The following is a 27,999-nucleotide window of genomic DNA, read 5'->3' on the forward strand; positions in this document are numbered from 1 at the left end:
TGCTTGTGACCTTGAAAAATTTGCTGTTTAGGCCAGCATTAGCAAATCCAGATGCTTTCTAGGGTCCTAGTAAGTTATAAACTTTGAGTCGACTGGCTAGGTTATTCACACATCAAGCATGTAAACGTGTGTGCCTAGGTCACACGCGTGTCTCAGGCTCCTTAATCTGCCTCCTGTATGCCGATAAAGAGAAGAGTGGGCTGTTTTTCTGCTATGAGACAGTTGGTACAAACAGGATGATAGATGCTACTTGACCCCCACGCCGCTTCTGCACACACGCTTAGTCGTGTCCAACTCTTGCGACCCCGTGAACAGTAGCCCGGCATGCTCCTCTGTCCATGGGATGTTTCAGGCAAGAATACTGGAGTGGGTTGCAATTTCCTTCTCCGAGGATCTTCCCAACCCAGGGATTGAACTGGCGTCTGCCTGCATATCTTTTTGTGCTTTTGTACAGTTTGTGAGGTTCTCAACGGCAAGTATACTAGGGTGGTTTGCCATTCCCTCCTCCAGCGGATCACGTTTTGTCGGAACTCTCCACTGTTACCCATCCATCTTGGGTGGTCCTGCATGGCATGGCTCATAGCTTCATCGAGTTACACAGGCCCCTGCACCACAACAAGGCCGTGATCCGTGAAGGGGATGTGCTAACCATCGGACAGTTGCATCCATCTCCCACGCTAGTAAGATCACGCTTAAAATGTTGCGTGCTAGGCTTCAGCATTATGCGAACCAAGAACTTCCAGATGTCCAAGCTGGCTTTAGAAAAGGAAGAGGAGCCAGAGGTCAAATTCCCAACATTCACTGGATCACAGAGAAAGCTAGGGAATTTTAGAAAAGCATCTAGCTCTGTTTCATTGACTACACCAAAGCCTTTGACTATGTGGATCATAATAAACTGTGTAAAGCTGTTAGAAATGGGAATACCAGACCACGTACCCGTCTCCTAAGAGATCTGTATGCGTGCAGGTCAAGGAGAAACAGAATCCTGTATGGAACAACTGGTTGGTTCAGGGTTGAAAAAGGAGTATGACAGGGCTGTCTGCTGTCACCCTGTTTGTTTAATCTATACGCTGAGCACATCATGAGAAGTGCTGGGCTGGATGAGTTACAAGCTGGAATCAAGACAGGTGGGAGAAACATCAACAACTTCCGCTATGTGGATGACACCACTCTTATGGCAGAAAGTGAAGAAGAACTAAAGAGCCTCTTGATGAGGGTGAAGGAGGAGTGTGAAAGAGCCGGCGTAAAACTAAACATTAAAAAAACTAAGATCATGGCATCCGGCCTTGTTACTTCATGGCAAATAGGGGGGAAATGTGTGAGTAGTGACAGATTTCCTCTTCTTGGGCTCTGAAATCACTGTGGAGGGAGACTGCAGCCATGAACTCAGAAGACGTTTGCTTCTTGGCAGGAAAGCTGTGACAAACTTAGTGTGTGGAAAAGCAGAGATAGTACCGTGCTGACAAAGATCTGTATACTCAACGTTATGGTCTTTGCAGTGGTCACGTACGGTTGTGAGAGTTGGACCGTAAAGAAGGTGGAGCGCCAAAGATTTGATGCTTTTGAACTGTGGTGTTGGAGAAGACTCCAGAGAGTCCCTTGAAGAGCAAGGAGATCAAACCAGTCCATCTTGGGAAATCAACCTACTCGATGGAAGGGCTGATGCTGAAGCTGAAACTCCAGTGTTTTGGTCATCCGATGGGAACAGCTGACTCATTGGAAAAGTCCGTGATGCTGGGGAAGATTGAGGGCAGAAGGGAAAGGGGATGTCAAAGGATGAGATGTCTGGATGGCATCACTGATATAATGGACATGAACTTGGGCAAACTTCTGAAGATGGTGAGGGACAGAGAGACCTGGTGTGCTGCAGCCCGTGGGGTTGGAAAGAGTCGGACACGACTGGATGACTGAATAGCAACAACGGCCTGCATACCTGTAGCCTGCAGCTGATGGGGATCAAAGGGGCTTGGGGGCACTGGAGACTGACTGGGAGAGATTTTCTGCTATAGGGGGTTTCATCCAGCCGTCTGTACTTGGCACCTGCCGCGCTGCTTGTTTCAGTTCAGTCGCTCAGTCGTGTCCGACTCTTTGCGACCCCATGGTCTGCAGCACGCCAGGCTTCCTTGTCCACCACCAACTCCTGGAGGTTCCTCAAATTCATGTCCATTGAGTCGGCGATGCCATCCAACCATTTTATCCCCTGTCGTCCCCTTCTCCTCCCACCTTCAATCTTTCCCAGCATTAGGGTCTTTTCCAGTGAGTCAGCTCTTCACATCTTGGTGGCCAAAGTATTGCAGTTTCAGCTTCAGCATCAGTCCTTCCAATGAATATTCAGGACTGATTTCCTTCAGGATGGACTGGTTGGATCTCCTTGCAGTCCAAGGGACTCTCAAGAGTCTTCTCCAACCACAGGTCAAAAGTGTCAATTCGGCACTCAGCTTTCTTTATAGTCCAACTCTCACATCCATACATGACCACTGGAAAAACCATAGCTTTGACTAGATGGATCTTTGTTGGCAAAGTAATGTCTCTGCTTTTTAATATGCTGTCTAGGCTGGTCATAGATTTTCTTCCAAGGAGCAAGCGTCTTAATTTTCATGATTGCAGTCACCATCTGCAGCGAGATGCAGTGAATTCCTGTATTACAGAGCAGATTGTAAGCCAGTCATTTTGTTGCTCAAGTTGTTCCAGACTTGGGCACTGGGAGCCCCATCCAAGCTCTTCCTTTTAACATGTCCCCCTCACTCTTTGAGTACATCCTTACTTAGGGGGCACTGCAGTATGTCCATGTATATCTTGTACTTTCCCTGCCCAGCCTTCAAATTGACTCTTTCTCCCAGGAGCCCTGGGTTCTTCCATTGGGGAATATTTAGAAGTTAAGATCTGGTTGCTGGCTGTGTTCATGTTATTGCTCTTAGGTCCTCGGCTGACAAAAAGGCTGTCTAGTTTAGGCTGCCCAATTAAATCCAAATTTCCGACAAATAAAAAATACTTTAAAAATATGAAGATATAATTTATCTGAATTCAAATCACTGCTGTCTTGTATTTGTTCTCACAGCACTAATCTACCTGTTCATACGTGTTAGGACCCATATGGATTTAGATTTAAACCTATTATTCCTAATAAACACTGTAGGGTTCATTTTACTCTCCTCTCATTTGTAACTTTCCTCTCCGAAACTTGATTCCCTTCATCCTCAATATATATTTACTTATTTGTTCAACTGCAGAATGCATAGAAAGTTTCAGATTTGTTAAGCTGTGTATCTTTGGAAAGGGTTGTTCATCGTTTTCTTCCCTGTATCTTGATCCTGACACTGCTAAATGAATTTGCTGATGACTTGAGTTCAAGTTACTTGGGTAGTGCCCCATCTTCTTCCTTTCAGTGTGTGTTACTCAACTAAAATATGTTACTGTTGGTGCTAATCTTAGAGTTCCTTCCAGCCTTCCTGATTTGTGTATAACATTCACATGGCCCCCAGAATTCAGCAATGTATGGAACAGTATGTTCAGGAAAGGATCACACACCTCTTTTTTTTTTTTCCGTCTTAATTCCTCTCATGCTCTTTAGGTAACCACTTTCACTAGTCTCTGATTTACTATTATTTTTTTAAATTGAGCTACAGTTGATATCAAATGTTGTGTTGATTATTGCTGTACAACAGAGTGATTGTTATGCATATGTGTACATTTGTGTTTTCCTTTGTGTTCCAGTGAGCAGATACATACATGTTTTAGTTCCCCATCTTTCTTACACTACAGAGCAGCGCGCTGTAGGTAACTCTTTTGCGAACGCGCTTCACTTGCTCGGTACCTGGAGGCCCTCTGCCTCGTTTCCTGGAGACCGCCACGTGGTTTTGCTGTCGTGGTTGCGCCGCCCTCCACCGTGCGGGGGTGCCGCATTGCCTGTATTTGGTCATTTAAAAGCAGTGTTGTGGTGGATAAGCTAGTGCACATGTTTCTGCACTGCTGGAGATGCGTCTTCAGGTGAATTCTTGGAAATGAAATGGACAGGACGGTGAGTAGGGGTGTGTGCAGCGCTTTGTTAGGAGCTGTGAAATTCCCCTCTGTAAGAGTCCTGCCAGTTTGCATTCTCATCAGAGTGAATGGATTCTCTTTCCCCAGAGCGTCACAAACCAGATGTGATACTATGCTTTTTCTGTTTTGCTAATCTAATAGATGAGAAATAGAATTTTTTAAAAAATAGTATCATTATAGTTTTTCTTTTTCAAATTATATAGTTTTAATTTGCATGTATCTTATCATGAAACTGTGGTATTTTTAACTATACAATTTTTTTCTCATAGACGAAACTGCAAAGGAAATCCAAATTGCTTGGTTGGGATTGGTGAACACATTTGGTTAGGAGAAATAGATGAAAATAGTTTTCATAACATTGATGACCCCAACTGTGAGAGGAGAAAAAAGGTAAGCCGGCGCTTTGTAAGAGATTTCCATATGGTATTCCTGTGTGCTTTGTTTGCGGTGCCTGTGGTCAAAAACCATTACTGATTTCAGGTAGCCTGTGCAGCTTTAAGATCAGTAGTGGAATTTTAGACTCGGAATCACTTGAATTGGAGCAGTTATTAATGATGTGCAGGTAGCTGTAGGTAATACAGTGAACTTTTAAGAATAGTTTTAGTTCAGTGCTGATTCTGTGTTTGCTTTAAGGTAGCATGTTTTCCTTAGAGCAGAGCTCTTTTTAGTCTCTTTAAAGGAGGTGGTAAGTCCAGAGAACAAGCTCCCATAGTGATATGATTTGGCCTCCTTGGGCTTATATTTTTACATGTTATACAACGGAGAGTTCTACTTTTTTTGTAATATACATTAATATTAATCATAAAGCCTGGCGTTTACAATACAGTCACCCGTATAGGTATTTTCTCTCTTAAAAAGAATGATTCTTTGTAAGTTTCAGAATTCTCAGCCTTATCTTTGAAAAAAGTTGTAACTACCTTCTTCTAGAGGCTTCCCAGGTGGCTCAGTAAAGAATCCGCCTGCAATGCCAAAGACATGGTTTGATCGCTGGGTTGGGAGGATTCCCTGGAGAAAGAAATGGCAATTCACTCCAGTATTCTTCCCTGGAAAAATCCCATGGACAGAGGAGCCTGGCAGGCTACAGTCCATGGGATCACAAGAGTCGGATACAACTCAGCGACTAAACAACAGACTTGCTCTTACCACCCCCCGCCCTCAAATCTCTCAGATCTGTAGGATACAAAATAATTTATCTGAAAGTTTCACTTCTGTCCTTCTGACCTCTTAGGAAAATCCTGTGTAACACATCTTCACACTGATGTTTCCTGGAGCTCACGGTTCCCGAGTTACAGGTTTAGGTGGCTGGAGGCTGGTGACGGGCGGTGCTGCTGTCCTGAGTCTTTCACCACTCCTGTAGTCAGCCCACGTGGGCTTTCAAGACCGCTGTCCCTTAACCTTTCCCAAGAGAGGCTTATAGGATTGAGTCAGTTCAACACATTTTAGATGAAATTTTAAAAGCATTTGGCGTTATTTTTTTATTTCAGGAGAAAGTTGATTTTATGACTGTATACTTTTCGTATCCATAGAACTCGTTTGTGGGCCTCACTAACCTTGGAGCCACTTGTTACGTCAACACTTTTCTCCAAGTGTGGTTTCTTAACCTGGAGCTTCGGCAGGCGCTCTACTTATGTCCAAGCACCTGTACTGACTACATGATGGGAGATGGCATCCAAGAAGAAAAAGGTGAGTGGGGATGGGCGTGGGCAGGCCTCACCCCTGAGCTGATTGCCAGCTAGACCACTTTGAGCCAACCATCGAGAGAGAGGAAACCTGAGCTACCAGTTTTCGCTGTAATACACTGTGATTGCAGTCCATTAAATTCTAGTGCTTGATAGAAATCAGTCAATAAAACAGACAGGGTTACTCTTCTGCCTGGTTTGAGAGGCTTAATAAATACTTCAGTGTAACCACAGCCTTTTGTTTTGATTCTCAAATAGGCTGACTTACAAAATACCCTCTAAAATTAAGATTAACCAACCTTGCCAAAGCAAGACACTAATAATGTGAGTACACTTGTTGCAAATTTAGAAACCAGTTTCAAACTGTTCCTGGAATTATTATTAGTTAGTGGAATTATTTAGTTTTTTTTTTTCCTGCATAATATGTGGATTGTTATTTCTAATTAATATGTCTATTTAGAGGTTATTCTCTGAGATGATACAGTGTAAGAGCTCCAAGTTGGGAACTTTTTTGACTCTGTAAATCTGGTACTGTCATTTATGTGATCTGATTTGGGCTCGTGGCCCTTGCCTTTGACTCTGAAAGAGAAAAAATAGAATTCCTAAGCCCCACATCTTCCTTCTTGCTGCTCTTTAGACAACAGTAATAGTTTTAGTCCTTGTTAATAGTAATCTTTGCTTCAAAACAGTGCTTAAAAATTCTTAAGTTTGTTTCCCGAAAGCTATAGTTCTGAATATGTAAATCTAGATTAATGGTACAGAAGGTAAAGGATGAGTAATGGAAAATGGATCCTTTTTAATTTTTAGCATTGTTTTTGCTGAAATATAAATTTACCAATGAGAAATTTATATTGGTAAATATAAATTTGCTAATAACAAGTGGACACTAAATTTCTCTTTTGTAGAATAATGTACCACAGACTCCTTTGGGAATTGTGGTTTTAATATGTGTCTTCGAAAGATGTGATTTTTTTTTTTTTAATTTCTAAGCACTTGTTGCTGTTTAGTGCTTCAGTCGTGTCCGACGCTTTATAGCCCCATGCGCTGCAGCACGCCAGGCTTGCCCGTCCTTCACCATCTCCCAGAGTTTGCTCATGTCCACTGAGTCAGTGATATGCCATCCAACCATCTCGTCCTCTGTGGTCCCCTTGTCCTCTTGCCTTCACTCTTTCCCAGCATCAGGGTCTTTTCCAGTGAGTCGGCTCTCCTCATCAGATGGCCGGATGACCAGTGCTTGAGCTTCAGCATCAGTCCTTCCATAAATATTCAGAGTTGATTTCCTTTAGGACTGTCTGGTTTTTTTTTTTTTTTTTTAATTTCTAAACACTTAGATTTTAATATTCCATCAAAGTCCTTAACCTTGTTCTTTGATAAGAGTGTCCATTTCTGGGTCCTGTTAACAGACTCAGTGCAATGTAGTGAGAAAGCTTTGGGTTGGAAATGATGGGACCTGAGTTCTAGTCCCATCCCCATTCTTGCCTTATTTTACAGATAGGAAAACCATCACAGGATAAGTATTTAAGATCTCAGGTAGGATATAACCTGTAAAATAGGACATTTGGAGTTGATATAGACTTACTTGAATAGCTTTTAATATCCTGTAAAGTCCCTGCACCCCCAGGAAGTAAGATTTCTATCTTTATTTTACAAATGAAATGTTGACTTACTTTTCACAATGGATGAATCACAGTCAGTAGTAAGAGACCCTTCAGACCAGTCAGGAGACAGAAACTACACAAAGACTTGAACAAAGAATTATTAACAGGAAATTACAGTAATAGGGGAATTGGTTAGCAAGAATTCAGGGTGACTTGAAAAACACAGACATAGCAGATAGGGGAGCAGCCACCAACTCTAGGGCTGAAAAAGAAAGCACAAGGAGGAGCCGTTGGGCCTGCTGACCAGCTTTGAGGTCCAGACCTCACTGGAGAAAGCGCTGCCCAAGCTCACTTTTGTTGTTCAGTTGCTAAGGCATATCTGACTCTCTGCAGCCTCATGGACTGCAGCACGCCAGGCTTCCTTATCCTTCACTATTTTTCAGAGTTTGCTCAAATTCATGCCCATCAAGTCGGTGATGCCATCCAGCCATCTCATCCTCTGTCGTCCCCTTCTTCTCCAGCCCTCAATCTTTTCCCAGGATCAGGGTCTTTTCGAATGAGTCAGCTCTTGCATCACTGGATGGCCAAAAAGAAACAGATACCTCAGTGGGTTTCCTTGCCGGAAACGGTCCTCAGGAAGTTACTGGGCCTTGGAATCCCCTGCACGGAGTGTCCGGGTCATTCACAGGGCAGTCATTCAAGAGGAAGTATCCCACCAGAGGCATCCCACTGAAACTACTAGAGGAGTTGCTGTTTAATGAATTAAGAGAGTGTTTGTTGACCACTGCTGGCTGAGTGGGCAGAGCCTGACAAGAGGCCCAGTGGAGCCCTCCAGCGCCCTCTACTGACAAGAGTCAACCTTGCACTAGCTGGCAAAGGAGGAATCTTTGCAGAGCTCATCTTTGTTGGCACAGAGCAGGCAAAGAAGGGTAGATTTGGAGCTGAAAGTCAATTAATTGATAACGGCAGCACAGAAGGGAAAATTCAGATCTTTTAGGGCTCTTGATCCATGCTTCCTATTTGCATGCTGCTGCTGCTGCTAAGTCGCTTCAGTCATGTCCAACTCTGTGCGACCCCATAGACGGCAGCCCACCAGGCTCCCCTGTCGCTGGGATTCTCCAGGCACCTTCCCCCAACTGATGACTTACCTGGTGGCTCAGATGGTAAAAGCATCTGCGTGCCATGCAGGAGACCCAGGTTCGAGACCTGGGTCAAGAAGATCCCCGGAGAAGGAAACGACAACCCACTCCGAACTGTTGCCTAGAAAATCCCATGGACGGAGAAGCCTGGTAGGCTACAATCCATGGGGTCACAAATAGTCGGACACAACTGAGTAACTTCACTTTCTTTCCGCAACTCATTAAAACGTGAAACTAAATTTTAGGATTCTTACCAGTAAATTGTTCTGTTGTTCATTCTGATTTGAATCAATGTATCATTTGCTCTGTGGCAAGTTCACATGAATGGGGGTTATATTAAAGTATTTGGCAAATAGTAAATATGGTATATGGCTTTTATTGGATTGGAAGTTTTGGTGGGCTTTGATACTCTAGAAACTGTAGTCATGATCATTATTGTTGTGACAAGGGTAGGCCCTTGCCTTTAGGGGATGTATATGGACAGCCAAGGTTGCCTCATTACTTCCAAAAGATGTGGTTACTAATTTCTTTGAAAGTTTAAAAAAAATGTAATCAAACACTAATTTAGTTTGGACATAAGGGTTTTTTAATTATGTCCTCATATGACGAGGTGTACATATTTTTTTTAAATAGCAGTTTTTTAAAAACAAACATTTCTTTAATAGATTATGAGCCTCAAACGATTTGTGAGCATCTCCAGTACTTATTTGCCTTGTTACAAAATAGTAATAGGCGATACATTGACCCGTCAGGATTTGTGAAAGCCTTGGGCTTGGACACAGGGCAACAGCAGGTAAGAACTTTTCTTTTAATTATTATTAATTTTTTAATATAAAAAGCATTCCTTTTAATCATTATAGAAAGAAATGAAGGAATTTTTAAAAATTACTTTTCCTCTGGTTTGAGTTAGAGCATTTATTTACTGCTTAGCATATTACCCATTCTCCTTGATTCCATTTCTGAAAATTCATATGTGGGCACAAAATGGATTCAACATTGCTGCAGTCCTTTTTCAGAAATTTTAAGTTCTAAGGACAGACAGCTTCTGGGTTATTCTACTCACTACTGTTTGTAGCAGAAATTGAAAAGCAAGGTATGTTTTGTTTTTTTTTTTAATTAACTCAAACCTGTATTGTAGGATGCCCAAGAATTCTCAAAGCTCTTTATGTCTCTTCTGGAAGATACTTTGTCTGAACAGAAGAACCCCGACGTGAGGAACATCGTCCAGCAGCAGTTCTGTGGGGAATCTGCTTATGTGACTGTGTAAGTGTGTCCCCACTTTTCCATGGTGCGTTTTATTCTGAGGCGGTTGCTTGCGTGCTTTGTGATTTTGACTTCAGGTCCGCGTTATGGCTTTAGTGGCTTATCATGGGACCTGAGATATTTATAGTAATATGTTTCTATGGGAGCAGGTAAACAACTGACCTGATAATTGCAATTGAACCTATGCAGGTGTTGGAAACTGTCTGGTTGAGCTCTTGCTGTTTATTTTATGGCTGTGGTGTGAGCTGACAAGAGTAAAATTGGAGCCTACTCGATACCAAAAGTAAAATGACTCTTGAACATTTTCCTAATCATAAAATGCATGGCCTCATCAATCACTTTGTTTTATTTTTTGAGTATACATAGCGTAGAAAATGTCAGTGAAAGAATTAAGGTAATGTTTCTTTCTGTATCTTCAGTTTATAGAACAGTAAAACCTTATTGCTTTTCCCACTCTGATCATAATGTTCTCGCTCTGCTTTATTATAGCTGCAACCAGTGTGGCAGAGAATCTAAGCTTTTATCAAAATTTTATGAACTGGAGTTAAATATCCAAGGCCACAAACAGTTAACAGATTGTATCTCGGAATTTTTAAAGGTATTCAGATTTTGGCATATTTGTCATTTCTGCTCCTTAACAGTTAAATACTGCTCTGAATGTCCTTTTGATTTAATGGATAAATTCATTGTTTTAACTTTTTCTCCATATGAACTGTTTATATAATGATTTAGAAGAAACTGTAAATTAAAGAAGAAACTGTAAATTTAGAAGAAATTCTTCTAATGATTTAGAAGAAACTGTAAATTAACTGTAAATTACAGAAGCACCTTAACATAATTTTTGGCTATTTCAGGTTATTTTATATGTAGAATTATGTATGTATAAAAGCTTGTGTGATTGGGGTATAGTAGAATAAGAAAGTGTAAGCTATGTTAACATAAGATTAATTTACTGTTTCACTTAATGAGAAATAGAAAGTGTTGAGTGTAATTTTTTACATCAAAATATAACCACTCTTCAGCCCCTCCACTCCATGTTTCTCTCTTTGTGTGTTCAGATTTATGTAGAGACAAGGAAATGGTTCTCTTTTGTTCAGAGTGGAAAAGTTGCTAATCAGAAACCTTTGTAATCATGTAGGAACAGGCACATGGCATAGAAGATAAGCTTATTATATAGCTTACTTTCTTGAAATATTTTTGTACTCTTCTTACCTTTTGTTTTTGGCACAGCCATCAGCAGCTCGAAGCACTCATCTATTGGATTCATTCAGCTAAATACTGACTGTTTGCAGTGTTCAGGCAGTGTTTCCGCTGTTGGGAATAACCATAGTGAATGAGGCAGACAAACATCTTTTGCCTTTAAGAAAGCTTATAATGTAGTGGTATGGGGAGCAACAAGGAACAATAAAATAAATAGAAAAATATCTAATGAGTCAACTGTAATAAGTGCGATGAAGAAAACTAAAGCAGGGCATGGAGAATGTGGAAGGGTGATAAAGTGGAGTAGTGAGTAGGCCAAGAACTGGGGAGAAGATGAAATAACAGGTTCAGAGCATAAGACAGGAATATGTCTGCAGGCTTGAGGAGCAGCAAGGAGATCAGTGTGGTTGAAATAAATAGACAAGGGGGAAATGATAGAAGACGTCATAGTAGAGATAACTAAGGGCCATATCAGAGAGGGCCTGGTAGACCTTTGTCAGAAGTTTGAGTGAAATACAGTGCCCTCAAGGGGTGTACGCTATGTAATCTGTTTCAACAGGAAAACTTTGAGTACTGTCTTAAGAAAAGGCTAACAGTGAGGCAAGGGCAGACAGAAGGAGTTGATGGTGACTTGGACCACGGGTTAACTGAAGAGAGGATAAGAAGTGTTCGGAGTTTTCAAAGTAGAGCTGAAGAAACTTGCCGACTGGATACGGAGGAAAAGAGGAGTCAAGGATTACTAAGGTTTTGTCCTTAAGAACTAGAAGAATGGAGTTGGCGTGACTGAGATGTGAAGGAGGGTGGGAGGAGCAAGTTTGGGAGAGGAAGTAGGAGTCTGCACTGGGGCATGTTAGACCTGATAGGGTTCAGGGTGAAAACGTCAGGGCATAGTAAAATCACCAGGGGCATGAGAGAGGTGAAGACCAAGACTGGACCCTGGGACATTCCGACATTAAGAGACGGGACAGGGGCGCAGCTCGTCAGAGACCCTGAGGGGGATGTGAGTGAGGAGCACGGGGCAGAGTGTCAGTGGAGCAGAGGCAGGCAGCGGCAGTGCTGGTGCTGTGTTACTGTACTGAAGCGCAGTGTGCAACAAAAAGCTGGTGCAGAAACAGGACACAGTTAACAGTAAACCACCGTTCGCTCTAGCATTGAGTTTTTCTGCACTCAGTTTTGTGTCATGAATGCGGTTTAGTAATTTTAACTGTGTGTGCATGTGAAATTTGCATATACAGTTTCATATTTGGTGCCCGTAGGTATTTTCCAACCATTTTCACTGTTTTAAAATTAATTTTGCTGCATTAAAGTACATATGATTTCTTTTTTAAACCTATTTCCTTCAATTCCCAGCAATGGCATTATCAGGAAAAAAAGACCTAAAACCCAAGCATTTTTAAAATCATACATTTCAGAAAGAAACATCAGTTTTAAATCATTGTATACAAGTTAATAATGTCATTGTTAATCTAACTTAATCTTGTGTGTCCTTCATTATTTATAATGACTTGATCTTAACAGCTTGAGTAAAAACTGTTAGCTGAAGTGAAATTGTAATTTGCATCAGAGTTTTGATCATTAAAAAAATCTTTTTTTTTTTTTTTAAACTAATGTGCCTTATTCCTGATTAGGAAGAAAAGTTAGAAGGAGACAATCGATACTTTTGTGAAAACTGTCAAAGCAAACAGAATGCAACAAGGAAGATCCGACTCCTTAGTCTTCCTTGCACTCTGAACTTGCAGCTAATGCGTTTTGTCTTTGACAGGTAAATATGTGCGAGTCGTAGTGTTTAGCTGCTCACTGTGGACTGATACGTACAGATTTTACCATAGATATGATAGTAAAATGCTTTTAATTTGAAACCTTGGATTTTGGGATGAAAGTTATAGATGGAGCCTGTCATAATTAAAAACTAGAAAAGTAGAGAATCCTTATTTTTCTGTAAAATTACTGAAAACTGCAAAGGAAAAGCAGACATTTATCAGTTACCTTAATATTTTATATTATTGTATAAGAAGTTGAGTAAATTTTCTATTCACAACAGTGCAACCCCCATTCCCATGGAAATAGATCTTTTATAATTAAAATCAGACGATTTTTTTTTAACATGTGCATTTCTTCTATATAGCTGGAACATGTATGTTTTCTTTTGTATTAAAATTAAATATCTGGAAATGTGCTGTTTGGAATTAGCTCTTTAAATTCATACTTTTTAGCTTGTTGATTATTTATTGTCCAATTCAATGACATGTTTTGAGCAAGACTGTAAAAAGAAATCTACCTAGCTACTCCCCAGTTTATTTAAAGAAGCCAGTAGAACTGACACATTGTTTTATGGTTGTTTTAAATATAATTACAATTAGCTTTCTTCTTGGTTAGGCAAACTGGACATAAGAAAAAGCTGAATACCTACATTGGCTTCTCAGAAATTTTGGATATGGAGCCGTATGTGGAACACAAAGGTAATATTTTTACCAAGCAGTGATAATTACAGCGCTCAGAGACTGTAACTTGTGATCCACTTGCGTTGAGCTCAGAATAGGAGTTCACCACTAAATTTTATTTGCCAGTCTCTGAGAACAAAGGCCTTTTAGGTGAGTTGAAAGGTTATTTTTATTTTCTATAAGTGAGTACATAACAAAGATTAGATGGTTCATCAATATCTATATAATTAAGGATATAAAAGAATAAAGAATAAATTCCTTCGCTATTCCTGAACTCACTCTTGTTGCCTTAGCCTCATTTCAGTTCAGTTCAGTTCAGTCACTCAGTCGTGTCCGACTCTTTGTGACCCCATGGACTGCAGCACGCCAGGCCTCCCTGTCCGTCACCAGCTCCCAGAGTTCACTCAGATTCACGTCCATCGAGTCAGTGATGCCATCCAACCATGTCATCCCGTCGTCCCCTTCTCCTCCCGCCTTCAATCTTTCCCAGCATCAGGGTCTTTTCCAATGAGTCGGTTTGTCGCATCAGGTGACCAAAGTATTGCAGTTTCAGTTTCAACATCAGTCCTTCCAGTGAACACCCAGGACTGATCTCCTTTAGGATGGACTGGTTGGATCTCCTTGCAGTCCAAGGGACTCTCAAGAGTCTTCTCCAACCACAGTTCAAAAGCATCAATTCTTCGGCGCTCAGCCTTCTTTATAGTCCAACTCTCACATCCGTGCATGACTCCTGGAAAAACCATAGCCTTGACTACACGGACCTTTGTTGGCAAAGTAAACCTTTGTTAGCCTCACTACTATATCTGTAATTCCTCATAAAATTAAGGGTCTCCACGTTGCCTCCATTCATGGTTCTAAAAAAGATTTTATCAGAAACGTTAGATGGCCTGGTTGCAGTATTTATGCTGTAACGTAATTACTTTCTTCTTTGGTAGTCGTCATCTTACTAAACAGGATGATCCTTGTTAGAGAAAAGAAGCATCTTGCCCTTTGTTTCTCTTCTGCCCTTACTAGATGGACCGTTTTACTTCTCTTTTAAGATTGACATTAATGTTCATGAAATTTTTAATACAGAGATTATATCATAACCTCTGTCTCCATAAAACAGTTCTGGTGCCAAGCCATAATCTAAAACCTTCCAAAGCAATGATTGGGAAGGTGGGGAAGTGATATTTAAGCCTTAAATGCATGGTACTCTCTAATCAGTATAGGGGAGGTTAAAATGTATACCTGTGGGGTTTCCCTGGTGGTCCAGTGGTTAAGAATCCGCCTTGCAATACAAGGGATATCAGTTAGATCCCGGGTCTGGGAAGATCCCACATGTTGTGGAGCAGCCAAGCCTATGTACCACAACTCCTGAAGCTTGTGTGCCCAGAACTCACGCTCCACAAGAGCGCCACTGCCGTGAGAAGCCGGCACACCAAGAGCAGCCCCCGCCCGCCACAGCCAGAGAAAGCCCGAGAGCCGCGCTGGAGGCCCGCCCCCGCGCTGCCCCCACGCCACACTCACAGCTGGGGGAGGAAAGCTGCTGCGCCCGGTGCTGTGTTACTGTTACGCTTGCCTGGTTGAGTGAACTTCACAGTCGTTCACTGCCTATAGTAGTTTGCTTCCTGCCTCCTTTGCATAGTCAGTTATTAGAAATTAGAGAAGCCTGGTTACTTAGTGGTTTCTTGGGGGTTAGGAATATAGGAAATGTACAGATTATTCCTTTCACCCCCTTTTTTTTTTTCCCTTGCTGCTTGCAGGACCTTAGTTCCCTCACAGTGAAAGCTCTGAATCCTAACCACTGGACTGTCAGGGAATTCCCATATTATTCCTTTCCTTGACTCCAGTGTATGATTTCGAGTAGTTTTTATCATGATTCAATTTATTATATATTTTTTTCCCAATTCATATCGTAAAGAATAACGCTTCCACTTTCGTATTCTTTTTTTTTCTGTATTCTTATTCCTATGTGTCAGCACACGTATATCCACACAAAACAGAAAAGATAGATCTAAAAAGGTGATCTGTTTTTAAAAGGAGAATTTATTTTTTTAAATAGTGAACCTGCAGATACACAGATGTGTAGACTGAGGGATTCTCATACCTTGAATATTTAGCAGCTTACTAACTTAACTCCTGCCATATTACTTGGGGATTTTAATATCCCTATAGACAACATGAAGTCTAAATAAAATTCATAGACTTTTGCCACTTAAATGTAGTTATCAAAATAGTAAGACAGATTTGTAATACCGTAATAGAAGTGAAGTCAGAGTCGCTCAGTCATGTCTGACTCTTTGCAACCCCATGGACTGTATAGTCCATGGAACTCTGAAGGCCACAATACTGGAGTGGGTAGCTTTTCCCTTTTTCAGGGGATCTTCCCAACCCAGGGATCGAACCAGGTCTCCCACATTGCAGGCGGATTCTCTACCAGCTGAGCCACAAGGGAAGCCCAAGAATACTGGAGTGGGTAGGCTATCCCTTCTCCAGCGCATCTTCCTGACCCAGGAGTCAAACCAGGATCTCCTGCATTGCAGGTGGATTCTTTACCAGCTGAGCTACCAGAGAAGCCCTTTAAATGGGAATAGATATACCAGACAAACATCAGTGCCTTTTCTGTTCTCATACCATACAAAAAAACTCGGAAGGAATAAATGATCTTTTAAATTGTTTGCTTGAGAAACCCACAGCGTAAGGATTTTCATAAAGTTGGAATTTTAATTCTGTACTCTTTCAGGTTATCTGCAACAGTGATAATGTGATAATAAAAACTTGTATCTATTGGTAATAGTCATAGTTACTGCTAATACTTCTGTGATTTATTGTCTTCATTAATAACTTGAGGATACTGCTAGGTGCCACTGTTGTAGACAGTCTTCAGCTGACCTGATAACGACTTCTCTCCTTCAGTGATTTTGCCTTCCACCCTCCCTCAGCCCTTCTGAAGGTCATAACCTACCTGTCTTTCTATAAATACCGTATATTTTGTTCCACTCTATTTTCCTCTTCTTTTAAAAATGATAAAATAGAAGACATCCATAAAAATAAAAATACAGAAATAAACGGTTCAGAGAATTATCACAAAGTGAATATCTTCCTGAGTACCACCCACTCCAAAGCTTCCTGTGTGACCCGCCTGGGTGCAGTCTCCTTCCTCCTGAAATAGAGCCGTTAGTCTGAGTTGCTGGCAGTCACTACTTTTTCTGTGTGTTGGCTTTAGCATTTTGCTGTATAAACTTGCACCCCTAAACATTATAGTGTCGTTCTAGTGTCGTATACTATAGTGTAGTAGTTACAGTGTAGCTCTGCCTCCTGGGATATTGCCAGGTGAAGCCTAACCCATTGTTTAATCTCAGTCTGCCTCCTCTGCTTGTTCATCTGGGCTATTGGTGGCTGGAGAAAAACATCATCGGTGTGTCTGTCTGTATTCTGAAGAATTCCAAGTTTTTATGAACAAAACCTAGTTAAATAATTTGTTCTTTTAACTGGATCAGTTAATCTGTTTACACTCTTGTTAATTTACACTCTTAAGTTTCTCTAATTAAAATTTGCACCACTTTTATTAAAGTGTCCTGTCACTTGCCTGTATTTTCAAGTTGCTCATTTCTCTAAACACAGAAGCCTAATTTTATAATCCATGACTGACATTGTTGGAGTATTATGTAAGTTTCTTTTTGCTGTCCCATTTGGTTATTTTAATGTTACCAGGTCTTCTGTACGTGGTTATCTCTGGAAAACTTTTTATGGTACTTTTGTTTTTTACTCTTGGCACTGTGTGACATGTGGGATCTTTGTTCCCCCACCAGGGGTTGAATCTGAGCGTGCATCCCCTCCCCCCCAAGCCCCCACCCCCACAGTGGAAGCAGAGTCTTAACCATTGGACCAACAGGGAAGTCCCTGTAAAATTTTTTGTGGAGATTCACTTAGGGCTGAGATGAAGCCACCTCCTCAAGAGAGACCTTAGGTTTCTTTCTGCCAGGCTCCCCGGGTCCCTACGGGTTAGGTATCATTGCAGATCAAGTTCAGTGCTTAAGGCTCCCTTGCTCACTCATGCTGTAAGAACCTGGCCAGTTTACTTTTAGTGGAGACATCCACGACTAGTTCCATGGGTTATTTCAGGGCTTTGGGGGGGCGTTGCGCTGGGGCGCTGTCGTGGGGCATGGGCTCTGTGGTTGTGGCACACGTGAGCTCAGCTGCCCCATGGCTTGTGGGACCTCCGTGCCCTGACCAGTGATCCAAACCTCACCTCTGGCAGTGAGAGCGCAGAGTCCTAACCACTGGACCGCCGGGGAATTCCCTTATCTACACCTATTTTGAAAGCACTTTTCTTTAATGATATATCTAATTTTTAAAAAAATTCTCTTTTTTTCCTAGAAGTAATAGCTTTTCGATTTTGCATTCAAATCTTACTAGTTTGTGTGTAGTTAATTTCTGTAAGAAGTTAGAAAATATGACCAGTCTGATTCTTGGTGAGCACACGGCTCAGTCCGTTGGTGCGTGAGGGGAAGTGTACTGCAGGATAACTTCGTGACCCTAAGTGCACAGAATGCTGTAGTTTTGCATCTGTACATATTGCAGAGGGAATAGAGAGTTGACAGAGAGAGGTGATAAAAACAATGACTGCCACGTTATTTTATGAGACTAAATTTTTTAAATCTAAGGTGACATGTTTGGGGTTCAACTGGATGCGTAAAGAATTGTAATCATTACAGTGCAGGCTCAGGATATAAGAAGAAATAATGTCATCTAAAATTTCTTTAACTTTTTCCCCTTCTCCTTCCCTAGGTGGGTCCTATGTGTATGAACTCAGCGCGGTCCTCATACACAGAGGAGTGAGTGCTTATTCTGGCCACTACATTGCCCATGTGAAAGATCCACAGTCTGGCGAATGGTATAAGTTTAATGATGAAGACATAGAAAAGATGGAGGGGAAGAAATTACAACTAGGGATTGAGGAAGATCTAGGTAAAACCTTTAAGTTGTGAGTGCCCTTTTAAAATATAATTTTCTTTTTTTAAACAAAAATGTCTGTGAGAAATTATTATGGCCCAAGATTGTTATGGACTATCAATGCTATTTTCATTTCTTAAACACGTGAAATCTCTGAACTTTCTTAGCAATGCTTGGATTTTTCTTTCAAAAGTGATTTTGGATCCTTTTGTAGTTCATGAGGGTGACGGTTGGGTGTTCGCGCTATTGCGTGATTTGTGCCTCCCTCCACACCTTGTCAAGACACCGGCACATTACCCATCTGACGTGACAAAAAAGAAAAAGGTGATTTTGCTCCAGGGATGGTTCCATACTGTCCTGTTTTTAGCAGTCTGAAGGCGTATGTTTCATTTTCAATTAACAGATTAATTGTGGGCAGCTAGGAAAGAAGGTGTAAGTATTAAGCTAAAAACTATGAGAAAATCCCATGGACGGAGGAGCCTGGTGGGCTTCCGTCTATGGGGTCGCACAGAGTCGGACACGACTGAAGTGACTTCCCTTTCACTTTTCACTTTCACGCATTGGAGAAGGAAATGGCAACCCACTCCAGTGTTCTTGCCTGGAGAATCCCAGGGATGGGGGAGCCTGGTGGGCTCCTGTCTGTGGGGTCGCACAGAGTCGGACACGACTGAAGCGACTTAGCAGCAGCAGTAGCAGCAGTAGATTTAATATAGTAGGATTGGGACTATGTATTTCTCTGGGTCAGGACATATATTTTTGAGAAGTAATAGTAGGGGAACTTTGTTCTCTGAACAGCATCTCCCCTTCACTGTTAAGTATCTTACCCCAACCCTAGAGTGTGGAGCCATGCCTCTGTGGGGATTACGCTGCTTATTGTTTCATGGTAATGAGGTGTGCTATAAAGGGTGCTTCCTGAAATAGTTTCTAGTATATAGTTCTCATCACCTTGGTTTTTGTGGGCTAAGTACCCGTTTATTGTCTAATGGAGTGGACAGTTCTTCCGATAGGAGCCATCTTGGCTGAAGTTTTAATCACTTTCTTACTGTTTGTCACTTGGACTATGAGATGCAAAAAGGGAAAAGGAATGGGAATAGGTGGGTGTCTCCCGCCACTGTCCTTTATGAAGGATCAATACCACTTGCCCAAGTGGAGGACCATGGCAGTGGACATTGGCTTTCAAGGAAGGCATAGGGAATTTTGCTGCAGGTACTCATGTAGTGGCTATATTGTAATTTGAAGGAAGATTTTCTTTTCATTTTCTGTACACTATTTTTGTTCATCAGTTGTACCTCCATAGAGCTTGAAAAGTGAAAGTGGGAGGGGTGAGTAGTGCTCCACCCAGGTGTGATGCTACAAGTATTTTCTAATTTTAAGTCACATTTTAGATATATAGCAATGGCGCTCCCACTTTACCTACGTAATACTCAGGCTCTTAAGCAACATTTGCTTATATTTTTTCTTATTGTGATAATAGGAACAAAATTGACATTTAGCTTTAAATTGTGAATAATTAAACTTTAGTTTTATTTAACGATTCTTTACCAAGTTTTTTTGATCTGTTTGATTTTTAGTAAGAAAATCGTAGGATTAAAAGCATTGTTAAGGCTCTCCATATAGGTAGTCTCAAATTTTAGAACATTTCAAGAGGAAGAGACTTTACCTGTTAGGATCCCAGTCCAGTATTTTAATGCCTCATTATATGCAGCTTACATTGCTGCTTTTATCTGTTTTATCAAAAATAGAAAATCCTTATTAAATTCCATTAGTCATTCATTCGTATATTCTCTTGTGAACGTTTATGAATCATTTTATATTCCACCTTACACAAGTTAATGAACATCTTAAATCTTAATAGTTTTTAGTTAGAAATGACCAACAGCTTTTCCTTTTACATGCTGAAATTTTTAATTTCCTACTACTGTAGTCTTTAAGCTTTTTTGCTCCTGATTCTCTGAGAAATATTGAACAACTTTTGTGTTTCACTGCACACTTTTAAAATCCAGGATTTTTCATTGTATATTTAAGTAGCTCCCAATAGTGTAACTTCTGACAAATTATAAATACTGAAACAAACTGCAGCATTATTACTCTTGTATCCAAATGAAATTATGTAACATAGAGATTCCATACATCGCCATCATTCTTTTCAAAGTTACATGAACTAATATTTTTTTAATGACAGTATTTTTTTTAAATATTTCCTCTTTGTCCTAAACTAGTGTTTCCATACACTGACCCTAGAGAATTTTGTTATGATGGAATATAATAAGTTTTCTATAACTGTAAAGCTCCAAAAAGTTAGAAAGTGTTCTGAGTTTTTTTTTTTTTTTTTTCATTTTAAATAAATATTCCTATATATTCCATAAAACCAATACAGGTTTTAAAAGGATTGAACGCAACAGAATTTTACTGTGAATAAATCTTTTAATGAGATAAGACTTGTCCCAGGATAGGAGCTTATATCTTTCTTTTGTCAAGTGGGAGACATGACTGAAAGGAGAAGTGGAAACCATCAGTGGAACCTCAGCAATTTTAGAAAAGTACACTGGCAGTTGAGGGTCTGGTTCTTGATTTCCTCAGAACTGCCCATGCCCTCCTCCCCATTAGAAAGTTACCCTGGGATAGTCAGACTCAATTTGAAGGTCACCTTCATGTGATATACATGCCATGTAAAACACTAACGTTTTCTCCTTCTGAATTCATAGAGGTTAGTGGCTCATCTTAGAATTTCATTTCATTTGGGGAGCGGGGAGGAAACATTTCATTTTATTTCTTTGTGCAATTAAGCCTAGATTTATTTTTGTAATTTAAGACCAACAGGAATATAAAATCTATATATTTGGTTCAGGTTAGTCATTGTGAAAAACAGTACCTTCTTTGCAGCTTTTAAAAATGGAATATGGCAGGCATTGGGGGTTAATAAACATTCAAAAACATATCCAGCCTGAAAAATTTACATTGCCTTTCAACGTATCTTTAGTTTGTATTTTAGGAATTGTTATCTATGACCACCACCATCCCCACCGCTTTCCCTACCCTACAAAAGAATGAACAAATGATAGGAATTCTAATTTAATCATCTTTTGATTTCTCTTACCTCAGCAGAACCTTCCAAGTCCCAGACACGTAAACCTAAGTGTGGCAAAGGAACTCACTGTTCTCGAAATGCATACATGTTGGTTTATAGACTACAAACTCAAGAAAGACCCAGCACGACTATTCAGGTACCAGGTACGCAATTTTTCAGTATTACTTAAGGCAAAGATTTTTGAATGCCTTGCTCCAAGACCAATGATTAGAACAGGTGACTTTTATCTATTATGATAGGTTGACTGTGTATATGGTAAGTGGTAAAAGTGCATATAATCATGAATTTGATTTAAAGTGATGAATTTTTAAAATAAAGAAGGCTTTCACAGAGCTATTCCACGGACCTCCCTAAAGAAAAACAAAAGCAATTAAAGAAATGCCTGTGGATAATAAAGACGAATTTAAAGAGCAGTTCCATTCTGTTTTGTTCAGCTTGTAAAACAGTTGTGGTTTTAGCCACTTATAAATCTTCTAGGTTTAATTTTTTTTTAAAAAGGAAAAGCCACTGCTTGCCTGAAGGCAGTCTTTAGTTGCCATCTTACCTAATCCTGTGCTGTGCTCCGTGGCACCATTTGTTGTGAATGGTGTTTCTGAGCCATTGGATGTTTCCAGTTGGCTGATATTATGGAGAACCAGGTCGAGGAACCCCCTGGTATTATTAGGGGCTGTCTTCAGCTTTGCTTCTGCCTGCAGGTTGGAGGGCAACCGCAGTATGAAGTTGCTGCCAAAATCTCAGCCAGTGTTTGCTGTAATTTAGAGTTCGGCACGGTTCTTGGTCTTTGGAAAACAGCATAAAGGTTTTTCTGTCTTTTCTGTTCTGAGTAGCCTTTCTTCAGGAGCTGGTGGATCGAGATAATTCCAAATTTGAGGAGTGGTGTGTGGAAATGGCCGAGATGCGTAAGCAGAGTGTGGATAAAGGAAAAGCAAAGCATGAAGAAGTTAAGGAGCTGTACCAAAGGTTACCTGCTGGAGCTGGTCTGTAAGATATTCTGGGACAGCTCTGTTGCCATTAAGTGCCTTGTTTCTTTTATGTCCGCAAATGTATATGAACAAACGTTCCCCTGCCCTTCCTTATTTATAACCCATTAATGCCAGCTTATGCCCTATACACTTACTATGTAAACCAGCGTTAACTTAATGTATAGCATTCCGTATAATTCTTATCATGTACTTTTAAAAATGGGAAGCTCTTAATAAATTATGAGGTTTAGGTCAGGACTCTGCGTATATAACTCTTACAGGTATTTCTAATTTGTGAGACATGAGCTTATTTTTAAAAGAAAAAATCTGATCAGGCTACAGTGGAAGCAACTTGCCTAGTCTGTTTCCTTGCATGCTTTGTGCGCCAGCAGTATTAACAGGCATTCTTTTATATGAGCGCTCTTTTTATGATACTGTTAGATTATTCTGAAATTGAATATCAAATAGTCTAAGAATAGGAAAGCTTTCTGCTGACATCTAATTTCTTAACAATTATCCCACACAGTCCAGCTGATTCTTTTACTCTGTATGTTTATTCAAGTTTATCTAATGCCTCATAAAGGGAACCTCAACTTTTTAAGGCTGGTATGCCATTTGTAATAATATGTTTTCTGTCATTTCATAGGCAATTCCCCATATCCAACTCCTACTTAAAAAAGAGACAGTTTTACTAATTTTAGAGAATAAATACTCAAGCATAATTGTACTTGTGGTTTTGTTGTTTTGATATCTCAGTTTTCCATTACTGGTATAACTTTAAGCAAAAAATGAACATCAGTTGCTACATCTGTAAAAATATCTCTCAAAAGTTCTGTCTGAACTGTACCTTAATTTGACTCTCAGCTTTCTTTGTAATTTGTTATTCTCACTCTGTTTCAAGAGTTGGGATTATCGTAAAGAACTAGACTGACCTTAATTTTATTGGAAATAGTTTGGAAGTGAACATGTAATTAAGATCTCTGAATTTATTGAAAGGAATTGGTACCTCAAAATCTATTTTCTGGACTTTGTTGATAGCTTCCTGGATTCACAGGACAGGAGAAAGGACTTTCTGGGTCTATAAACTAGAATGCTATTTTTGAGACACGCTTTAAAACCTCGTGGTCCAAAGATGTTATGTTTCAAATCTACACTGTGCTCTTGGCTGTTTTCATTCCACCTATAAGAACCTGTACTCATGCTCTCGGAGTATGTATATATGTCATCAGCATTCGCGTTATGCGCTTATTATTTTTCATATTTACAGTAACCATACGTGGTAGAAAGTCCATGTTTTCCTAAAATATTGTCGATCTCAAAATTAACGACTGTGGTTTTGTGCTGCCAATCAAATCTTACTTTTTTTCCTAAATCTTTGTGAATATATTAAAAGAAGGGTCATTTACTATAAAATATGAACCTCACCAGGAACCAGAACACTTTTGGCCCTTTTTATTTAAATTGAAATAAATTATTTTTTAATTATCCTAAATTATCTCTAGGTAAGTTCTTTCAGATATTTTTGATGCCATGGTCTTTCTAGACGTCATCCCTTTTCGAAAGAAAAGTTCCTGTTTAAAATCCAGGCATTTAAAACTGCATATAAATAACCTTGAAGCATAGTATACATTTTCCTTTGGTAAATATTTTGATAGTTTTCTCACTTCATCAGATGCTGAGATTTTTATACAGTGTGTTATCCCAACTTGACAGAGTTCTTCCTCCTGTTTGTTAGTTGATTATCCATGCTTTGGAATCCCAATAATAGAGAACATCTTTGAGAAACTGCCAGGAGTGTTTGTTTAGTGGAGACCCCAGTTGTTAAGGAGACTCTTGATAGAAATTGATACAGCTCTTTCAAGGTTTTTCTGATCTTCATATCTTATATTGATAGCCTTAAAGTTTAACCTATGGGAACTCTCCTTGGGAAAAGATTAGCTATGCTAAGACTTTTTTGCTCTTTTGGGTAGAGATCATTCATTACCATTATGTAGTGTAAAATGCCCCAGTCATGTTACCTGTCCTGAGTCTTAAGGTCTCCACTTTTATATAATTGTGCAAATATACGATTAACTTTTCTGTATCTCTTTTCCTCCAACAAAGCTCAAAATGCTTCACATATCTTATCTTTTACATTCAGCAACATCCCTGTGAGGTAGGTGGAAGGCAGGTATTATTACCTTCATTTTACAAGTAAAAGATCTGAAGCATAGAGAGTTCAAGTGACTTGCTCAAGTTCAGTTTCTTGGTGGCAGAACTTGGACTCAGCTTGTGGTCCCGGGCTCTTCCTCTGCAGCTATGTCAGAGCTGACCAATCAGTTGCGAGGCTCTCAGTTTATGATATACAGTTTTAGCACAAATAAGGGATCCAATTTTGTTTTTGTAAAAATTGAAATGTTTTACACTGAACTTAAAGTGGAAGTTAGTTTTCAGACTTGTAAATTTCAGGGAAGTATGAAATTGGTCAAAATGGGCTTTTGAGTTGAATTGTCTATCCCTCAGATCTCATCAGAAATAGTATCATAATACAAATATATAAATTCAACCTCTGTATGTTTTCTTCTATGTTTTATGCTGGGACTCACTGGAGATCTTTGTAAGTAATCAAAGCTGGCCCTTTATCTTTAATTTTGGCTTTTATGGAACTCTGGGGCTGTGTTTTCCCAAATTAAAACTCATCTTGAGGTGTCTGGCTGTATCTTAATTTTTCCAACTTTGGAATCCATACATTTGACTCTGGTGCACTTCATCCTAGAAGTTGCTTAACATAGCTTAATTTCTTAAAATACATAATATTGATTTGTGTGGGGAAATCAACTACCTTTTAATCAATGTCAGTATCATCTTGGATGAAGAAAAGTTCCGGTGTTGAAACGGACTTGTGCGGTTGTAGCTGAGTGAGGTTAATTTTTTAATTTAAGACCTAGTCAGACTTCTCATTTTAACTTTCAGTTGTGTATCACACATGGATGATAAATATTTGTGAAAATCACTATGGGAGTGAGGCTATGTGATTTGCGAGCTAGCTTCGAGTGTGGCTTGTCACCAAGCTTGGGTGTCCTGATCAGAGCTCTGCTGTGCTATCAAGCAAGACACTTCTCTCTGTGGAAGCCTCTTTTGTAGAATGTGGTTAATAATACCAGCCGATCTTACAGGGCAGTGTGCACAGCTCCTGGAACTCAGTTGAGTGGTAGTTAAATGGTGCTTTGTGCTGTACTCATCAGACATCTTCCCTGAACAATGAGTCTTCTTGGTTCTGCTAACTTTGGAAAGAGTTTGCGTTGCCTTTTGAGGAAAATGAATGTGTCATTCCGTCAAAAGGCTGTAAAAATACATAGACTCTTTCCCTTGCTTTCTTCTTCAGAGCCCTATGAATTCGTCTCTCTTGAGTGGCTGCAGAAGTGGTTGGATGAGTCAACGCCTACCAAGCCTATTGATAATCATGCTTGCCTGTGTTCCCACGACAAGCTTCATCCCGATAAAATATCGATTATGAAGAGAATATCTGAATATGCGGCTGACATTTTCTACAGTAGATACGGAGGAGGACCAAGACTAACTGGTAATTCAAGCTGTCTTCTCTGCTTTAAAAAAGGAGTGCTGCATTAAGTCATCATCATATGATCTTTTTTTTTAAGTGTTTGTTTATTTTCGGTGCTGAGTCTCAGTTGTGGCATGTGGGAACGTCACTGCTCCTCATATGGTCTCCATGATCATTTGACTCAGATTGTGCTTAGACCTCATCTTTCATGTACTTTGCAAAAAGGAACTGCTACCTCAAGTAGAAGTTAAGAAGCATTATACGTGGTATATTTACAACATTAGAAAAGAAACCGATACTGCTTATTCAGCTTTGTTTTGTTTTCTGACAAAGCAGACAAAATAGGATACATTTGAGAAAGCCATCTAGTAGTGTTTCGTTATTTTATTCAGTACCCTTCACAGTATTGGTCTGTGATACCCACATGAAGGGCTTAAACAATGAACATGGCGTTTAGAGTTGTCGGATACATTGATCACTCTCCTCTCTTTCACAGCCTCTATTATTTGATGACGGTCTGGCAGAACTTGCATCAAAATCTTGTAAAAGGTTTTACTTTGTGGCACCGACAGTCAAAGCACATTATAACGTTTTATTACCAATGGTTCCTTACGCAGGATAGCCCCATTGCTGTCTTGATGTTTATGTCACCAAAATAATTTAGGACGTATACCAGTTTGCTGAATTGTCAGCATTAGTGACTTTGGGTTAAAATTCTTCATTGCTTCATGAAGTGCTGAAAACATTTTCATCACAGAAAATCTGTCTGTGAATACAGTCTTTTCTTTCGTTTCCTCTGTCTCAGTGAAAGCCCTGTGTAAGGAATGTGTAGTAGAACGCTGTCGTGTGTTGCGTCTGAAGAACCAACTGAACGAAGATTATAAAACTGTAAATAATCTGCTTAAAGCAACAGTAAAGAGGTATGTTAACATGGTGTATATTGTTTCATAGGCTAAAAAACCAAGTAGCTTATTTATGAATAATAGAGACTTGGGATCTTCGGAAGAAAGAAGGTAATGAGTGATTAGCCATGTCAGATTAAATTTTGCAGTGATCGCCACTGAGGCAAAGATAGAGCTGAGTGGCAGCCCCCCGGCTGTATTCCATCCACTATAAAGGTGGAAGCAGAGATGTGGATCTGAGGCTTAAACAACCCGAGGCCGGGTGTGCCTGTGTCCAGGAATCGGGAAATGCTGATGTTGGAAAACCATTCTAGCAGGCCTTAGGGTGTCCCCTTGAGAGAGGCTGAAGTAAGAATGTTAACAAACTGCACGTCTGACTACCTGCAGTTTCGTAGTGAGGAGTAAAAATGGCCAAAATAGGTTAAGAAAGCATAAATGCACAGAAGCAGATATTGAACTTTTGATTCAGTTTTGTTATGATCTTTATAAGGAAAGGAGGGAGAAGGATATTAAGAATGTTGCTTGCATAGTTTTGCATTCTCTCTTTATTCCACAGCAATGATGGATTTTGGGTGGGGAAGTCCTCCTTACGCAGTTGGCGCCAGCTGGCTCTTGAACAGCTTGATGAGCAAGATGGCGATGCAGACCAAAGCAATGGGAAAATGAATGGCAACACCTTAAATAAAGGTAATATTTATCAATAAAACCTGTTTGTAGGTGGCTGTGAATTATACCACAATTGTAAGCACTTGTTTGTGGTAAAATTGTTTGGGGGCTTCCCTGATGACAGTAAAGAATATGCCTGCAATACAGGTGACCTGGGTTTGATCCCTGGGTTGGAAAGATCCCCTGGAGAAGGGAATGGCTACCCACACCAGTATTCTTGCCTGGAGAATCCCATGGACAGAGGAGCCTGGTGGACTATATAGTCCATGGGGTCGCAAAGAGTCAGACACGACTGAGCGACTAACACTTACACACCTTCAAAATTGTTTTAATTCCTTCCGTGTAATGCCTAAAGTGCTCAAAAATGTCTCAGAACAAATAAAAGATTTGTAAGCTATTGAAAGTGAGCAAGGGGCATTTCTCATAACCTGACCTGCTTTGGGCTTTGGGTCTCTCTAATTAGTCCCAAGAAAAATTATTTTAAATTTTGCTCCAGCTGAAGTTTTTAAGAAAAGTCTGTTTGTTGCAAATTGCTCAATGTATA

The 27,999-nt window shown here is 40.1% G+C and overlaps 1 protein-coding gene and 1 non-coding gene across 4 annotated transcripts in view; both read left to right on the forward strand.

The window, feature by feature from the left end:
- The window catches only part of USP48 (ubiquitin specific peptidase 48), a 73,099-nt gene that overhangs the window by 17,004 nt on the left and 28,096 nt on the right, over positions 1 to 27,999 (forward strand). The window contains exons 2-14 of one of the 3 annotated variants that reach the window (XM_052659098.1): positions 4,308 to 4,428; positions 5,565 to 5,721; positions 9,120 to 9,247; positions 9,593 to 9,717; positions 10,207 to 10,315; positions 12,546 to 12,679; positions 13,294 to 13,376; positions 18,132 to 18,311; positions 21,399 to 21,527; positions 22,212 to 22,361; positions 25,711 to 25,908; positions 26,693 to 26,807; positions 27,346 to 27,476. In XM_052659098.1, the coding sequence (XP_052515058.1) occupies positions 4,308 to 4,428; positions 5,565 to 5,721; positions 9,120 to 9,247; positions 9,593 to 9,717; positions 10,207 to 10,315; positions 12,546 to 12,679; positions 13,294 to 13,376; positions 18,132 to 18,311; positions 21,399 to 21,527; positions 22,212 to 22,361; positions 25,711 to 25,908; positions 26,693 to 26,807; positions 27,346 to 27,476 (1,760 nt within the window). The remainder of the gene's footprint in view (positions 1 to 4,307; positions 4,429 to 5,564; positions 5,722 to 9,119; positions 9,248 to 9,592; positions 9,718 to 10,206; positions 10,316 to 12,545; positions 12,680 to 13,293; positions 13,377 to 18,131; positions 18,312 to 21,398; positions 21,528 to 22,211; positions 22,362 to 25,710; positions 25,909 to 26,692; positions 26,808 to 27,345; positions 27,477 to 27,999) is intronic. The other 2 variants (XM_052659104.1, XM_052659107.1) reach the window with 2 other exon arrangements.
- LOC128044085 (small nucleolar RNA U13) lies at positions 18,499 to 18,603 on the forward strand. The gene has a single exon (XR_008199061.1). It is a non-coding gene; the product is annotated as a small nucleolar RNA U13 (small nucleolar RNA).

This window comes from Budorcas taxicolor, chromosome 2 (genome assembly GCF_023091745.1).
Source record: "Budorcas taxicolor isolate Tak-1 chromosome 2, Takin1.1, whole genome shotgun sequence".
NCBI classification, from domain to species: domain Eukaryota; kingdom Metazoa; phylum Chordata; class Mammalia; order Artiodactyla; family Bovidae; genus Budorcas; species Budorcas taxicolor.